This window comes from Ctenocephalides felis, unplaced genomic scaffold (genome assembly GCF_003426905.1).
Source record: "Ctenocephalides felis isolate EL2017-DRISC unplaced genomic scaffold, ASM342690v1 CF-g0.4_SCAFFOLD_00845, whole genome shotgun sequence".
Taxonomy (NCBI): domain Eukaryota; kingdom Metazoa; phylum Arthropoda; class Insecta; order Siphonaptera; family Pulicidae; genus Ctenocephalides; species Ctenocephalides felis.
In genome coordinates this window covers 18,107,546-18,126,078 of record NW_020536999.1, presented here as the reverse complement: position 1 = coordinate 18,126,078, position 18,533 = coordinate 18,107,546, and the positions used below count along the sequence as shown (strand labels likewise).

At 29.4% G+C, this 18,533-nt stretch overlaps 2 protein-coding genes across 4 annotated transcripts in view; one reads left to right on the top strand and one right to left on the bottom strand.

Moving 5' to 3' along the window:
* Positions 1-451: 451 nt before the first annotated feature.
* LOC113364259 (succinate dehydrogenase [ubiquinone] iron-sulfur subunit, mitochondrial-like) lies at positions 452-2,844 on the top strand. Of its 2 annotated transcripts, none has more exons than XM_026606746.1 (6): positions 452-464; positions 1,323-1,387; positions 1,747-1,913; positions 2,020-2,154; positions 2,267-2,552; positions 2,626-2,844. In XM_026606746.1, exons 2-6 carry the CDS (start codon positions 1,328-1,330, stop codon positions 2,740-2,742), a joined length of 765 nt encoding a protein of 254 aa, XP_026462531.1. In that variant the 5' UTR covers positions 452-464; positions 1,323-1,327; the 3' UTR covers positions 2,743-2,844. The 2 variants fall into 2 exon arrangements, with proteins under 2 accessions (XP_026462531.1, XP_026462530.1); XM_026606745.1 differs by lacking the exon at positions 452-464 and adding an exon at positions 774-911 and having other exon boundaries at positions 1,244-1,387.
* A 2,330-nt stretch (positions 2,845-5,174) lies between these two features.
* Positions 5,175-18,533, bottom strand: part of LOC113363211 (tyrosine decarboxylase-like) — a 51,232-nt gene continuing 37,873 nt past the window's right edge. The window contains exons 1-7 of one of the 2 annotated variants that reach the window (XM_026605690.1): positions 14,480-14,794; positions 10,207-10,323; positions 7,543-7,752; positions 7,012-7,418; positions 6,582-6,922; positions 6,192-6,510; positions 5,175-5,249 (exon numbers count right to left, since the gene is read on the bottom strand). In XM_026605690.1, the coding sequence (XP_026461475.1) occupies positions 5,219-5,249; positions 6,192-6,510; positions 6,582-6,922; positions 7,012-7,418; positions 7,543-7,752; positions 10,207-10,323; positions 14,480-14,794 (1,740 nt within the window). In that variant the 3' untranslated portion in view covers positions 5,175-5,218. Of the gene's footprint in view, positions 5,250-6,191; positions 6,511-6,581; positions 6,923-7,011; positions 7,419-7,542; positions 7,753-10,206; positions 10,324-14,479; positions 14,795-18,533 lie in introns of those variants that run through there. The other variant, XM_026605691.1, reaches the window with a different exon arrangement.

Genomic DNA, 18,533 nt, shown 5'->3' with positions numbered 1-18,533 from the left:
TAAGCATTTCCAAATAAAGAATTATCATTGGTTCTTCACCGCAAAATATACAAACAATATTTTTGATAATTTTTTATTTATTTTGTTACGATTAGCATTCCTAATATATAAGAAATACTATTGAGTTTATAAAAGAAAATATTAAATGTTTATGAAAGACATAACTGGAAATACATTTACATATATGTAAAAAATCGTTTTCTTCATGATTGTACCATTTATTTCCCTATCACATGTGGTATTCGAGTATTCGATATTCGGCCGAATAGTATAAATGATGCCAAATATTCCAAATAATAAAGAGTTGATGAATAGTGGTTGCAAGTCTAGGCATAAAACTTGAATAAACATGTAAGTTAGTAATAAATATAACAATTACTGATAGTAATTACATTAATACAAACGAGCTGAGGCGCCAAAAACTTGCCGAATATTCGGTATTCGGTCTCTAAAGCATGCCGAATATTCGGTAGTCGGCATTTTGCCAAACATATTATTTGTTGCAAGCCTAATATATATCTTCAAAAATTTTACAAAAATAAAACGGCAAAAACTTTGTTAAAAATACCATTACAAAAATAAAACGACAAATTTATTAAAAAACTTGCTACTAAAAAAAAATTGAATTTATTCCTAAGATTGTTTAATTTAGCAACTAATGTGTTATTATTTTAATTATATATTTATAACAACATACATTTGATAAGCCAGGTATTTAATAAAATATGTTCATGTTCGCCTGTCGATAAAATTCTTTGACAGAATATCTATGCTGTCCTGCACAGCTGTCACTTTTGTATGAACTTATTGGCAATTTTTATATTTTAAAAAGTAATAATATTCTGTAAAACTAGTGTACAATGTCCTCCGAAATTAAAATGATGAAGGTCTTTAAAAATTCTTATACGCAGGTAAAACATTTTTGATTATTGCAAGTGTATAATTTGTTATTTAAGTTACATAACTTTTAAATAATTTAGTTAAGTAATTTGTGCAATATGTAATAATTTTGATAATTGGTTATTGTTAATAAATTATTTGAATGAATAAGTATAATATATTGTATTCAAATATATATTTTGGTTGTATAAGTTGTTAGAAGTTTGGTTAGGACACCTCATATGTTATTTTTATCTTTGTTATTGTACATGTAATTCTTATTCTTTCTACCTAATTGTTGAAGACTTGTTTATTGTTGAATACTTTCCATCTTATTGTAGTACACTTACTAATTACTTTTTAGTTTCGTATTTTTCACTCTTCGCCAGCCATAAGTTCTGCAGCACCGGCTGCTAAGGCAAATGTACAAACAGAAAAAGCACCTCGAATGAAAAAGTTCTCGATCTACATGGAACCCGACAAACCAAATCAAAAACCAACTATGCAGGTAGAATTATCTACATGTATATATTAATTACAATTAAGTATAGGTACATATGTATGTACGCAAACGTTCTGTGTATATAATAGTAATAAGTAAAAATATATAGATGTCTTAATGTAAGTCTGTTACATAAAATTTAGATTTATTTTTGTTAAAATTGCTGTCATCTTTCATACCAGAACAATAGTCTGACTGAGATACAGTATGTACAAATTATATCAAATAAATAATAAATTATATATATTATATATAATATATATATCTATATATATATATATATATAGCATAATTTCTACTTGATCTTTCTATAGATAATCTGAAGATGAATGTTCTCAGTCAATTAAGCTCATATTTCTTTTTAGGATTACAATGTGGATTTGAACAAGTGCGGTCCAATGGTGCTTGATGCTTTGATCAAAATTAAAAATGAAGTAGATCCAACTCTGACTTTCCGTAGATCATGCCGGGAAGGCATTTGTGGCTCATGTGCCATGAATATTGGTGGTTGTAATACTTTGGCTTGCATCAGGTAAAATATATTTACTTATATCATATTATAATTATAAAATATACTTCTACAAAATTGTCTAATTTATTATTATTATGATATAGTATTTATGTATTACTTTCTTTAGCAAAATTGATGATAATCTGAGCAAACCAGTTAAAATATATCCATTGCCCCACATGTATGTTGTGAAAGATTTGGTTCCTGACATGACAAATTTCTACAATCAATATCGATCCATTCAGCCATGGCTTCAACGAAAGTAGGTTCTACATTAAACTATGCAACACTGTAAAAATAATTTTAAATTTCAATAATTCTTCTATCATGACTGTAAAAATAATTTTAAATTTCAATAATTCTTCTATCTTCAGAGAGGAGGCCCAAAGTGGTGAAGCTCAATTTCTCCAGAGCACTGAAGACCGCACAAAATTAGATGGTTTATATGAATGTATTTTGTGTGCATGCTGCTCCACTTCGTGCCCATCTTATTGGTGGAATGGAGATAAATATTTGGGTCCAGCTGTATTAATGCAAGCCTATCGCTGGATTATTGATTCTAGAGATGAAATGTCCAAGCAGAGATTGGACAAAATGAGAGATCCTTTCAGTGTTTTCCGTTGTCACACTATTATGAATTGCACCAAGACATGCCCCAAGGTTTGTAAAATAGTACTTACTCATAGTAATAATAATAATTTTATTATTATTGTCATCCTTTTATTGCTTTCAGGGATTGAATCCTGGAAGAGCTATTGCAGAAATCAAAAAATTGCTTGCTGAATTTGCTGCTAAGCCAGCACCAGGTCTAGAAACTGCAGCCTTGCACAAATCAGCTGGCCAGGTTTGAAAATGTTTTGATAACAATGGTTAATGATTTGATATATAACTATATTTATTACTTAACTATGAAAATGGTGAAATCGCACACTTTTTTAAAATCATGCATAGTGCGAAGAGATGTATTAGTAAAATTTAGAATCTATTTATCACAGTTTAAATAATTTGTATTTTTTTAAATTATTATCCATATATGTAAATATACATCATATATTTAAAAGAATCATGAGCTGCTTGTTGAAGCACATTTAGAACAGGTTTTTATCATCGCAATATTTCACAATAAGAGGTATTACAATTGTGATCTTGATATATCTACTTAACTTATTATTAAATTATTTTAACTTGAATTTCATATAATTTTTCATAACATAATTGTAAACATATTTCAGAGAAAGGATAAATATCCTATATATCTTCATAGTCCATATGAAAAAACTAGAAAAAAGCGCTCAGGCTTTTTTTTGAAATTTAGGTTACTATTGTAAAATGATATGTTGTAAACTAAAGTTGTTAAAAATAAAATATGTGACCTAAATTTACAAATACTGTTTTATTTTTGCTTTCTTAATAAAGGAAGTGGATATTTGAGAAAAAATTGTATAATTTATTTTCTAATCAAAAGATTTTTGATGATCAAAGTTAACCTATAGCGAGATGATCTAACAAAAACTTGTATTTGTTATAAGATTATTATTTATAAGTGCGATTTTCGTTAAAATTAAACTAAAACAGCATTATCAAAGATTTCCTCATGGAAAGGGTGGTAGGGACGAGGGTGGGAAATTTCACAAGTGAAGGATGTAGCATAACCCGTGGAGTCCCACAAGGTTCTGTATTAGGACCTTTATTATATCTATTATACATCAATAACCTTAAAGACGCAAAATTAAAGGGAAGTTATATATTATATGCAGACTATAAACACGGACATGAAAATATACACCGAGAGACTAACTGAAAATAAACCAACAATTAACATCGATAAAACAAAATACATATATTTCAAACATAGAAAAAATACCGAGAACACTAAACTAAATATTAAAGTAAATAATAGAGAAATAGAAGTGGAAAGCATAAAATACTTAGAATTGATAATAAAAAAAAAACGAAATTTCAAAAAAATTTGAAAAACATCAAAATCAAGAAAAAACTAATTATTACAATAATTTGAGAATATTTCGAAATTCTCAAAAAAAAACCGGATTTTTTCAAAAATTTCCAAATAGTCAAAAATAAAAAAAAAAAAAAAACTTCTTCTAGTTGAAATTATTCAAAACAATTATTGATTATTATCATTTCTCGAATGTTTAATTACGGTACGGGAAGTTCCAGCAATTTCTGAAGGTAAATTGCTCCCCACTAGTTTCTTTTATGAATTATTTTTCCTGTCAAAAATTTATTCTGTGACAACAATCCTTTCCAATCTTGCATGTGTGGCCATACCTTTACAATGCATTTCTTACCCAGAGCCAACAAAGTGCACCACGTGTTTTTTTAATGCATACAAATTAATTTTATTTAATTATCATATACATTTAATTAATTAGTGTTGATCTTATAAAACAATTAGTGCAGTAATGAGAATATTACAGTGTTGTTATCAAGGTGTTTATTAATAAAATACAAAGCTGAGCCAACTAAATCGGTTTATTCTACAGGTATGTCAAAATTTTTAAGGTTTACAGAATATTATGTAAAATATATTATTCTAATTTAACTTACACTTATTTTAAATGAGGTTCTTATGAATAAGAAGTAAATAATGTCTAATAGGAATTTACTTTATAAATGGAAATTTAACTTACAATTATAATTAGAATTATGTGTAGGATCCATGATTTTTCAGCTGTCATATTTGTAAACAAAGGCTAAAATTTAAATAAGTCTTGCCTATTTATTGCAAAATATTAATTTACTGTATTACTTATCCTTTTATATTAAATCATTTTCATTTCGAAAGTATTTTTGCAATTTGTTGTAGATATTAATTTATATTCATTTATTTTCTGATATTTTTAACTTCCCGTAGGGCAGGTTATAGTAATCGCAAAAAAATTGAAAATGAAAATTTTTATATATTTTCACGTTTCAAAGGTTTCTGAACATTTTGGCATAGCTTAATGAATGAATGTATGTGTGTGTGTGCGGATACAAATTTTCGTCAACGATTTCGGGAACACTGATCAAGGAGTGATTTCTAGTTAAGTTAAGGAGTGATTCTTATACAATTTACAAATATATTTGTATGGCTTTTTTATTTAGCAATATGTGCTTTAAAAATTTTTGCTTTGAAAATATGATTTTTTAAAAAACAACATGGATCTGTCGAGAATCTTTATGAAGTTTTGGATTGAAGAGATTTCTGGAAAATATTATATAATTTATAAATAAATATTATAACTCCTTTTTCCACCTAGTGATAGCATTTTCCATCATAACTTCCAAAAAATATCTCGTCCTTCACTAAACATTTAAATCAATTAAGATCGAACACTATCAAAGTCTTGAAATCTGTAAAAATAAAATAAAAATGAATTATAATATAAACATCAAAGCTGTATTGTGTAAATTTTATACATATTTTTACATACAACTATATGTTTTTTCGTGTCAATATTTTTTTGGTGTCTTGGAAAAACACAGAGCCAATTTTGTAAATCTTCCAAATTGTTCGCATAGATCTTTGAATAAGTTACTGGAAGAATAATTTGTTTCATACTATTTTTTTTTTTAAATTATTTATTTTATTTCAATTTCATTATTTTCTGCTAAAAGTCGTGTTTTATCCAGTTAACGAATTTTCCTGCATTTTAATGATAATACAAATCAAAAAGCTATTTTACATATATTTTTGAACTGCAGTCAATGAATGTATGTTAATTTTAATTACATGAAGTTTTTCAAATACAATTACATGATGAGTGAAGTTGCGCAAACAATATTTGTTCAGACGTTTTTTAACATAATCCACGAATATTATAGAATATGTGAACGAATATTATAGAGTTTATTAGCCAGCAATTACTTCATTTCTATAATGAAGGTTCATTTCTAAATGCTAATTACAATGACAGACCGATCATGTCATATTTGAAGTATGACCCTTATTACATCATTGTTGTTAAATATTATACATATTTTTAATACTATTATAAATATATAATTTATAATTTATCGTTATATAACTGTCTATAATGGTTGACCCTAATAAATATGTGCATCACGAGTGTTACCATATTACTAATAAACATTATTCAAAATTGTTATAAGATGTATTTATTTTTACTTAAATGCCATCTTGTACGGTAGCAAATAAGTTTTACTTTAATCGCGCGTGAACCTTACGCGCACTCTTTTCTTTTAAATATTCTTAATAGTAAATATGAATATTGTGCTTGAAATCCTACCAGTATATTATGTTGATAAAGATAATATCATTATAATGTATCTTACTCTTGTTCAAAATCTGGCGTCCTCGGAGTATCTGCACAACTACTATCATTCCCATAATAATCACAATCGTCCAACCCACAATTTTCTTCATCTTCCGGGACCAAAATCGGTGTTGCTCCATCGTGCAAACTGCTCTTACTATGTTCCCTTTTATATACCTCTCTGGAAACACTTCTGGTAAATGAAAATTGCCGTGAAAGTTGCCTCCCAAATGGACGTAGATGAGGTGGTCTGTTTGCGATAGTTGGTTCTGGTGTTTTTGGAGTACCTGTTTTCAGAACTTCGTAGGCTGCTGCGTTTATTGTTTCCCACGCAATTTCTAAAATAAAACCAGTAAGTGATTAAATAAATTAACAGATAATTAACACACTTGATGCATCTGATTCCTACCTATATCCCTTGCCGTAGCATGTTCCGACACCACACAAAACCTTATAGAAAATTTTCCTCGTACTTTGGCAGGTACCATAAATAATTGTCCACTGTTATGAACGTGATCTAAAAGCTGTTGGTTCATTTTGTCAGATCCTGCTAACCGAAAACAGACTAATCCTAATCGAACATTGTTCATAAGTTCAAATTTCAAATCTTTAACTATGTGTGCTTCGAAAATTTTTGCTAGATCTATGTGGTTCCGTATGTAGCCTCTTAAACCTTCTATTCCATATTTTCGTAACACGAACCAGAGTTTGAGAGATCTGAATCTTCTGCTTAATGGAACTCCCCAATGCCTGAGATAAAGGAGAATCTAATTATTATTTACACCAGGGTGATGATAACAAACAAACAAAAAATTCAAATATATTATCACTTTTTTTACCTGTAGTCTATAGTTTCATCATCATTGGCATGCTGCAGGTACAAAGGATCCACAACTAATCCTTTCGTCAATTTCCATCTATCCCTCACCCAAAGACAAGAACAATCAAAGTTCACCAGCAGCCATTTATTTGTATTTGTATTGTACGAATCTGCATATTCTATCCCTTTTTGCAAGTATCTCAATTCTGGACAAATGAATGCACTTCCAGCATAAGCTGCATCAACATGCAACCAGACACCAGGAAAACTTTTGCAAACTGGTCCTATTGTAGACAAATCGTCAAAACTTGTGCAGGCTGTTGAACCAAGGGTTACTGATACGAAAAATGGAACTAGGTTGTTTGATACATCATCTTGCATAGCCTTTTTTAGGGTTTCCGCGGATAGAGATCCATCTTCTTCGACCTAGAAAAAGAATAAATATTTTATCATGTATGGTTCAAAGAAGATGGTCGTAATTAGAAATACTATTAAGTTTAGAAATTAGAGGTTTCGCTCAAGATTTTTTTCTAGTTTTTTATCCATTTACCTCCAATATCCTAAGTTTGACCAAAGCTATTTTTGCCGCCTTTTCAACACACGAATGCGATTCTTGGGAACAATATGCGACAAGTCGCGGCAAATGGACGCTGTCGTGGGCTCCCTCGTCGCCGTTGCAGCAAATTTGCTCTTTCAGCCTTTCGATCGTGTGTGCCCTTGCTGCTATCATACAAGTTAAGATACATTCTGAAGCTGAACCCTGGGGAAAAGATAAATTATTAGATAAATTATCTACATATATATAAAAATAAGTCGGGTTTTCCTTCCTGACGATATAACACCAGAACGCACGAACCGATTTCGACAATTTTGTTGGAAAGGTCTCGGGCTCCGCAAGGTTTATAGCTAAGAAAATTAGTGGTGCATGGCATTGTGCCTTAATGCAAATTGCTGGAACTTCACGCACCGTAATTAAAAATTCGAGTAATGACATCAGTGAGAGTTATAAAAATTATGCTTGGTTAAGTCAACGAGCAATTTTTGCCGCAAAGAATAATGATGTACACGCACTGAATTTTACCATTTAATCACAAGTTGCTGGCGATTTGGTGACATACCAATGATTCCGACTGGTCTTCCGTTTGACTTCAAACGATTGCAATTTCCAGTTCGCCTTGCGTTCGCAATGACAATTAACAAGCCACAAGGCCAATCGCTTAGTGTTTGCGGGATAAATTTCAAATAGATTATTCAGAAAATCATTGTTTTTCACAAGGGCGGTTACACGTTGCCTGTTCACGAGTTGGGAAACCATCCGCTTTGTTTATGTTAACGTCAGACCACAAAACAAAAAATGTGGTTTACCAAACCAAACCACTTCAATGAAATGGATAATTTGCGGATTCGATTTTTTTTTTAAACTTTATATAACAATAGATTTCGTATTCTGATATAACACACTAAAATGTTATAGGCCTACGATAAGCGGTAGAATTATAAAAATTCATAAAACTTTATAATTTTCAAGCGTTCTTGGGCGATTCTAATCAGAATCTAAGTCGAAGCATTTGAGCGATTCGTGTTGGTAGCTACTGATTACAGTTGACTTAAATAAAATACATTTTAATGGATGAAATCAAATGTGTTAAACAAATTTAATTTAATTTATACAGTTACAGATATCAGTATGTATATTTCACCTAAATATCTGAATCTCAATTCTTATTGATTAAGAAGAAATTCTTATTTTTGTATGTACATGTATCGGGAAGCTAATAAAACTTGCCTTGAGGCTACTTACAACTAGCTTATTTTCTGGTTTATAGATTTATTAAATTATAGTAAATCAATTATATTCCAAACTCTTCTTTCACATTTGTGTTTACGATTGCATAACTAATATATAATAACCACATCCCTCTGAATGCATTGCTTTAATTGCATATTACGTAACTAATTAATTTTAATTATTGGATAATTTTATAATTATAATGTTATGAGTAAATATATATCATGTACGAAATTCCTTGATCATATATATAAACGTTGGATGTTTTTTGAAAGCACATTAATTTATTAATTTTCACATATTTGGCATTTTGTTTAAATCAGGTACATGTTTTGTATTGACTAGTTGTATTCATACCAATTTATTTATGGTTCTAGGAAATGACTCAAAGCATGCAATTATAATGAATATATATATGAATGGAATTTTGACTACAAATGATTAATTAAAATATGCTAATATACTATATAATCTCTATCTTCAACCCTATGTACGTTATCTCTATAAATTCATATGTTCTTGTGTAAATCAAGAGTCATATATCAATACAATAATATATAATATACAAATAATCATTATAATTTTGATAGTTTGATATCTTCTATATATATAAAAATAAGTCGGGTTTTCCTTCCTGACGAAATAACTCCAGAACGCACGAACCGATATCGACAATTTTGCATTCGTTGGAAAGGTCTCGGGCTCCGCAAGGTTTATAGCTAAGAAAATTAGTTGTGCATGGCATCGTGCCTTAATGCAAGCTGCTGGAACTTCACGCACCGTAATTAAAAAATCGAGTAATGACATTAGTGAGAATTATCAGAATTATGCTTGGTTAAGTCAACGAGCAATTCTTGCCAAAGAATAATGATGTACACGCCCTGAATTTCACCATTCAATCAAAAATTGCTGGCGATTTGGTGACATACCAATGATTCTGACTGGTCTTCCGTTTGACTTCAAACGATTGCAATATCCAGTTCGCCTTGCGTTCGCAATAACATGTCGCAAGGCCAATCGCTTAATGTTTGCGGGATAAATTTCAAATAGATTATTTAGAAAATCATTGTATTTCACATAGGCAGTTATACGTTGCCTGTTCACGAGTTGGGAAACTATTCGCTTTGTTTGTGTTAACGTCAGACAAAAAAACAAAAAATGTGGTTTACCAAAGATCACTTCCATGAAACGGATAATTTGCGGATTCACTTTCATTTCCTTAGAGAAGCTTAACTAAAAAACACTTCATTTTTGTAATCAAAATAAATTCGAACTGTTGTATAATAAAATCAAATTTTTCCTTTTAAAATATAAAACAAACAAAAAATTTCTTCATCTTTCTCACGAAACCATCTGGTGGCGAAACGGAGTTCGTCGGGTTTGCTAGTATTTATATAAATAATTTTACAAATTTTCAATGGTTACCTGGATGACACCACCACCAGCAGGACTACTGGACAAAAAACTTTCTGGTAGTCCTGTTGCTTTTGCCAACCAATCTAAAACTATAGTTTCTAATTCTGTACAAGCCGGACTGGCAACCTGAAATTTAAAAAAAAAATCAATAAAAATATATTGATCATAAAGGTAATATCTATTTCTTGTTATTATTATTTGTTGTTTTTTTTTTGGAATTAATAGTGCGAAATATATGCACTATAGTATAAAATAGTATGAGAGTTTTTAGAAACTTATTTAAAATCCGTACGTTTTGGCGAGCTAATATACTCATTTAGTGGCAATCAATTAAAACTAAATAAATAATATATAAGAAATTTCATAGAAAAACAATAATAATAGTAATAAAAAAAAACACTTACAATTTTGTTTCCTAATATAACATATGAAAATATTATTAATCCATGGTATGAGTATGTGCACATTGGTAAACTATATATTTTTTTACATCACAGATGATAAAATACACAAATAAGCATGATAACTTAACAAGTTGTCGAAACTATGTGTTTACTGTTCGGAGTTTAAGATGGAAATGTCACATTTTTGTTTGAAGCAGTTTTTAGCATGTGTTCAAATTTACGAGAAATTTAAAAATCGATGGGATTTTATCATGATATTGAAATTTTGATATGCTATTTAGAAACCACGTGTTTGTTTCTTTCAGGACCGTATTGTCGAATCGTTTGTTTATGACCCTGTCGTTATGCAATTGCAAAAACAACCCCTCAGCGAATCTTCTTTTAATTATGTTATTTTCAAAATGAGAAATTTTAGGGTTGATAAATCTATATTATGATTTAAATTATTTTTATGCTCGGTAAACATCGTTTTGAATTGTTTGTTATTTTTATATTGATGAAGGCGTTTACTCAGGTTTTGGCTAGTCTCTCCGATATAAAAAAGTTCGCAATTAGAGCAATCAATCTGATATGCTTTTTAACTCAAATTAAACATATGATATCAACATCAATTTCAAGACTATTCAAATATATATATATATATATATATATATAATATAAATATATATATATAATATATATATATATATATATATATATATATATATATATATATATATATATATATATATATATATATATATATATATATATATTCCTAGAATAATATTTTAACCACCAAATCAATTTTAAAAACCGGTTTCTTGAAATTCAAATTTTGAGCCATTTCATAACATCGTTCAACATCTACATCGATTAATATTGAATATCAAAAGATTGTGTTTATTTTCACATTCGTTTAATTCAAATTTTTAGCCTGGGATATTTTCCTAAACGAAACATAAATAAACTTCGAACTAACTGGTAAAACAAGATCTTGATTTATTAAGAATATTACACATGTTGGGCGTCAGAATAATAAAGCAGAGGTGCCCAAAACTATAAACCTTTTAAAAATAAGGATAATTGTTGAAAATTTGAGCCGGATATTTTTTGTATCCTCAAAATCTAGCTTGTTTCCTAAACAGTCGGTTTTTCTAATATTTTATGTCCAAAGGACCTTTTTATATCTTATAATTTGCGTTAGGGATATAATATCTATTTTTTTTTTCTTTAAATAATCGAATTAAGTATTACTCATTATTAAATTAGGTATACCTCGTTTTAGCAAATAAACTCATTAAATATATTTAACGTACTTCCCGTAAGGTTTAGAAAAAATGGATGTATGTGTGTGTATGTGTGTGCATCTGTGTGTGTGTGCGGATACAAATTTTTGTCGACGATTTCGGGAACACCGATCAACCAATTTTAATAATTCATGAAACATTCGATTCGTATTGATAAGGAGACGTGCTGATTAGTTTTTAGCGAAGGCAGGCTAGCCGTTCCGAAGATTCGGGACAAAAAGTGCCAAAAACGGTAACTCAGATTTTAAGAGAACGGAGCGTCCGATTTTAATAATTGAAAAAACATTTTACTTATATTGACAAGATGAATAACTGATTAAATTTTTGGGAAGGCAGGTCCAGCGATTATAGACTCTCAATAACAATAAGTTAAAAAAATGTCATTTGGCGGTCAAAAATGTTTATTGAACTTATGTACATCAAATTATCAAATATTTTATAGAGATTTTAATAATGTGTACACGTTCAGTGTAAATTTTTCTGGGTTCCGTACCAAAATTTTTAATTGAGGTACGGGAAGTTCCAGCAATTTGCCTTAAGGCACGATGCCATGCACCCCACTAGTTTGAAAAATATTATTATGACCGATTGGCGTTAATGGTGTTAAGATAAAAACAAGTTTACTTTCTAGACTTTTAGAAAAAAAAAATCATGCATTTTTCTACCTTATTGTTATTGACATCGAAGTAAAAACTGTTGAAAGAGTTAATTAAAATATGGCTGGAAAATAATGCTTCGAAATACGAACTGAAGTTTTAATTTGATATACATTATAATGAAAATCAGAAAAGATAATTAATGCCTTTATTGTAATTTGTATTTAGCTCTTGGCAAAGAGGTTTTTGTGTATTGATTCGATTGAGTTGAAACTATTTTATTAATTAATAGTTGTGTAATACCAAAATACAACAAAAATTGAGATTTTCAACTTGAGGTCAAAAAATATATTGGTAAGAAAAATTAGTAAAATCACATAAGATAAGCATGAAAAATAATCATATTACGAATATTAAAATAATTCTGAATTCTGGACCTAGATGTGATATTCTTTATAAAGGTAATCAGTAAAATAAAACACTTTTTTGAAAATACACAAAGGAATATAAAACGTTACTACTAAAGTAACTATCCATTAACTAATGCTGGATTTCAGTACTACTTAATAAGATTTATTTGATTTATGCTAAAAAGTTTTCAAAAGTTAAATATGTTTACATAGAGCCTCAACACTAGCACGAATTAGGACAAGATTCGCACGATATCAGGCAGTATGATAACAAATTTTCAGTTGTGGTTTAATTTCAAGTGAAAATTGCCCTTTGTGGGCATTGCTGAAACACATTGACCTCAGGTTGTTCTCTCCCGAAAAATTCTAAGTTACGATGTTCGAGAGCAAATATAGCTAAAAATATATTTATATAGCTTTTATCAAAATTTAGATTATGAATAAATGGGCAACCTCATAACAATTATTAAATGTGTTATATATCAAACTATACTCCTAGAATTTGAAATCTGCAAATCTTTAGAGTTATAAATCTCGTCCATGTTTTCATAAAAATTTAATGATTTCATGATTTATATTTTATAACGAAACCTACTAGGAAAATAGATGTTATTATTATTATTTTAAATTTAATAATTTGTTAATCTACAAAAGACGTAATTTTACATTTAAATATGAAAGTATATTAAGCCAACAAATTTTTTTTCTGAATTATAATATATATTTTTTCGACTTTGTAGTTTGTACTACATGTATAGACGTTTTTCTCATGCCTATATTGAAAAATATGTTTGCTTTTGTATATTTATGCAGCGTCCAAATATTAGTTCTGCCTAAACAGAAAATTATTAAACGAAATTTTCTTATGAGAGCAAAATACGTATTAAAATCAGACTATAGTTATTCTGGTAAATTTAATTATAGATTTTGTAGAAATAAATGAATGAAAATAAACTAATTGAATAGTAAAATATTGACTTGGGTAAGTTTGGCAAACCAGTCCTTAAACCTTAGTGGGTTATATCATCCACGAAGGATGACCTCAAGTAGAAATTTGATATCATGCTGCCTGATATCGAGCTGGCTGAAGTTGGGATTGAACTTGATACTAATTTGTGGTAGTGTGTTTAACCACGACGGGATCTTTTAATATATTTAATTTTTGAACACTTTCTAGCAAAACACAAATAAACTTTTAACTTCCCGTAGGGGTAAGTTGTAGTAATTGCAGAAAAATCGAAAATGAAAATTTTCATATATCTTTGCGTTTCAGAGGTTTCTGAACATTTTTTCATACCGTAGAAAAAAATTATGTATGTGTGTGTATGGGAGTGTGTGTGCGGATACAAATTTTTAATTTTTTTCAAAAATGTTAATCTTTAAAAAAAATTGTTGGTACGGGAAGCTCCAGCAATTTTCCTTAAGGCACGATGCCATGCGCCCCACTAGTATTAAGTTGTACTAAAATCCAGAGTTAGTTAGTGAACAGTTACCTTAGTAGTCACGTTTTATATTTCTTTGTGAATTTCCAAGGACATGGTTTATTTTAAAACACAAAAAAATAACTTCAACAAATATCTCACCCAGGAAAATCCGATGCATCCAATGGCATCCGACAGCATATCTCCTAATATCGAAGGATAAGAGTTGCCAGATGGGAAATAAGCATGAAATCGAGGATGTTGCCAGTGTGTGACACCTGGCATAATTTTATCTTCAACGTCTTCCATAATTTTAGTCCATTCTTCGCCTGTTTCTGGAGCTTCACTCGGGAGCAGTGTTTTTAAATAACCTGGTTCGACATCAGGAATCACCCTGTACTTTTCGATGTTCTCCAAATAGGAACATATATAGTCTACCATTTCTTTGCCGTGGTGACGGAAGTCTTCGGCATCCATTTCGGGAAAATTTTGTTTGCAGGCTGAATAATTTTAATATTTTATAATATAGGTGACTTGATGGTATTATATTATAAATACTTGAATAACAAAAGATGTTTGAATTAAAAATGTTATATATTTGGAGCATATTTTGAATTCGTCAACGCTATTTTTATAAAAGACAACATAAGAACAATTTTCAGTTTGGGAATTGGTATTGGATTTTTCTAAATATTTACTCCCATTCCAAATCCAATGATGGGATTTTATTTGTAAAACATCTTTGGGCGCGACTAGGGTGTAAATCCGTACAAATGCAACGGAAGTCCCTTATGCCCGAACTGTTCGTCATTCGCTCTCGATGAGATCATTTCTATACGGGTCGATTGTGATTAGTCGTCGTGTATGTGAATAGAGACCTGTCGTTGTATGCGTACCGACGTCAACGTTCTCAACAAGGAAATCGACATAGATAAATAAACATTTTAAAGTTACATCGTAGTACAAATCTTGATTTAATGAAAAATGTCTAAATTAGAAAAATATTTTACCCTGTTCCTTGTAAATAATAAAACAAATTGAACATTTGTGCCGTGTACTAAACGTAAGTTTATTGATTAGAGACTATTTCTATATTATTTGCAGTTTCTATAAATCTTTGAATTTATTAAAATGGAAAATATTTTTTAGGCAAGGCAGATATTACAGCTGTTTGAAGAATGAGATTATATCGCCAGCACAAAAGTAAAAAAAATACAAGCAGTCAATGAATGTATGTTAATTTTAATTACATGAAGTTCTTCAAACACAATTACATGATGAGTGAAGTTGTGAAAACAATATTTTTTTTAGGCGTTGTTTAACATAATCTAGTGTGTGAACAAATATTATAGAATTTATTAATCAGCATATACTTCATTTCTCTATTGAAGTTTCATTTCTAAATGCTAATTGCAATGACAAACCGATCATGTCGTATTTGAAGTATGACTTTAATTGTTTTTAAATATTATACATAGTTTTATTGCTATTATAAATATATAATTTATAATTTATCATTATATAAATGTGTATAATGTTTGGCACTAATAAATGCGGGCATCATGAGTTTTACCATATTACTAATAAACGCGGTTTTTTATCAGCAGTATGAGTTAGATGTTTATTTTAGAAAAACGGTGATTATGTGTTAAACATTAAATTTAATTCAAATTAAATAAATTGAATTTATTTTAAATTAAAATGTACAAGTTGCATTAACTATAGTTAGTGGCCTCAATTGTAGGATGTTTTCCACTGTCGCATTTAATATATAACTTTTGGAATGCACATATTTTAAATAAAGCATATGAGAATTCATTCACTCTATGTAAAATATATCATTTTGAAAGATGATATTAAAATATAGATCAAAAGAGCATAATTACTACCGCCTACTGTCAAAGCAATATTCCTACTAGTGGGTGGATCAATTAATCTTTTATCAGAATATGGAATAAAATAAATAAATATGTAAAAATTATATTTGAATGATCCTTTTAAATCTTATGTAAAAAAATAATTTCAAATTTATAGATGGTCTAACAACAAAAATGATATTCAGATTGTGTAAAATTAAAGGTTTGCTTCTTTAGATCATTAGATTTCCTCTGAATTAGAATTATCGCCAAGAAATTAAAGTAAATATTATAAATTTTGATAGATTAATGCAAAGCAAAAAAATCTCACATGAAAACAGGATTATTAAAATGTCTTATTTAGGCAACACATACGAGTTTTTAGTGAATTAATGAAATACCCTCGATATCTACACTGGCAAAATATTAGTTTTATCAATAATTAGACATTTTGATTTTAAATTTGCATTATAAATCACTTTCTATTTGGCATATTGATTTTCTGAAAATAGTTGTGAATATACTGATAAAATTTAATTATGTACATTATTAATTTATGTTTGGATAAATTACTTTTCCATTATTTTTAGAGATATTTATCATTCATGTTAATTAATTTTTCATTCATTTTAATGTTGATATTTTTGTCTGAAGCAATTATTAGAAGCCCTTTAATTCATCTACTGTATATAACGTTTTAATTAATTTATTCATTTAATTTAATTAATAATATGAAAAAAAAATTAAATTGAATTTAAATTCAAAGCAAATTACTAAAAATTCCATTGTCAATAGTTCACTAAATATTTAGATTAAATCATTCATTTATGTTTGAATTTAGCATTGAATTTTAGTAGTAATTTAAATTTTCTGAGAGATATATAAATATATATATATATTATATATATATATATAATTTTTAAATAATAATACCTTTATAATAGAAGTATTTCCTTAATTATAAGATTAAATTTTATCAAATAACTTAATTTATTTCACTATGAACTACACAGTTTTTCTTCGAACAAATATCAATTTCACCACTAAACACTTTGAAACAAAATTATTAGCGCGATAGAAAAAGTATTATCACTTAACACATTAATGTAATTAAATTTTCCGTAAAATCTCGTCTAGTCTTCGTGGCGAACTTTTGTGTACTAGCTGTTTCTGCTTTTAAACTATAGTTTATATACTAGATATGATGTATTAGCTATGGAATCGTGCCGGTTTCTAATACATTCAAAATTGCGTTTACATTGAAACTTCAATTCTGTGTAAAGCAGCAATCTGTAAATTGATGTTGAGAGTTTTCTTTTTGTATTTGACATGTTATTTTGAGTTTCGTGGATGGAGTCATAGAAATTTTTAACGAAAACTAAACTTTGAAGATATTTCGACGTTTTACTAGATACTTTTCCAGAGCTTTAATTATTTTCTGATGACGTTTTTTCATGCTTTCACATTTACTCATTTTGGGTACTCAATCCCTCACACTTCTATTACTCTCGAAATTTTACTCACATTTATGTACTCGCTCGGTATTTTACTCACTGTCATACACACTAGCTCGACGTTTTACTAGCAACTTTTCCGAAGCCTCAATCATTTCCTGAGGAGATTTATTCATATTCTCACATTTACTTTTTTTTGGTACTCTATTTTTCCTTCGTTCGGCATTTTACTCATTCTCACACACTCGCTCGGCATTTTACTCACTCTCACACATTCGTTCGGTATTTTACTCACTCTCATATTCGCTCGGTATTTTACTCACTCTCACATACTCGCTCGGTATTTTACTCACCCTCACACATTTGCTCGGTATTTTACTCACTCTCACACACTCGCTCGATATTTTACTCACCCTCACACATTTGCTCGGTATTTTACTCACTCTCACACATTCGCTAGGTATTTTACTCACTCTCACACACTCGCTCGGTATTTTACTCAATCTCACACACTCGCTGGGTATTTTACTCACTCTCACAATCGCTTGGTATTTTACTCACCCTCACACATTTGCTCGGTATTTTACTCACTCTCACATTTGCTCAGTATTTTACTCACTCTCACACACTTGCCCGGTATTTTACTCACTCTCTCACACACTCGCTCGGTATTTTACTCATACTCACACACTTGCTGGGTATTTTACACACTTTCATACACTTGCTCGGAATTTTACTCACTCGCACATTCGGTCGGTATTTTACTCACTCTCATACACTTGCTCGGTATTTTACTCACTCTCATACACTCGCTGGGTATTTTACTCACTCTCACACACTCGCTCGGTATTTTACTCACCCTCGCACATTCGCTCCGTATTTTACTCACTCTCAATCATTCGCTGG

Coding starts and splice junctions, on each gene's coding strand:
- LOC113364259 (XM_026606745.1), top strand. CDS start 861: ATGTCCTCCGAAATTAAAATGATGAAGGTCTTTAAAAATTCTTATACG. Junction 912..1,243: donor TTAAAAATTCTTATACGCAG/GTAAAACATTTT, acceptor ATTACTTTTTAG/TTTCGTATTTTTCACTCTTC. Junction 2,553..2,625: donor GCACCAAGACATGCCCCAAG/GTTTGTAAAATA, acceptor TATTGCTTTCAG/GGATTGAATCCTGGAAGAGC.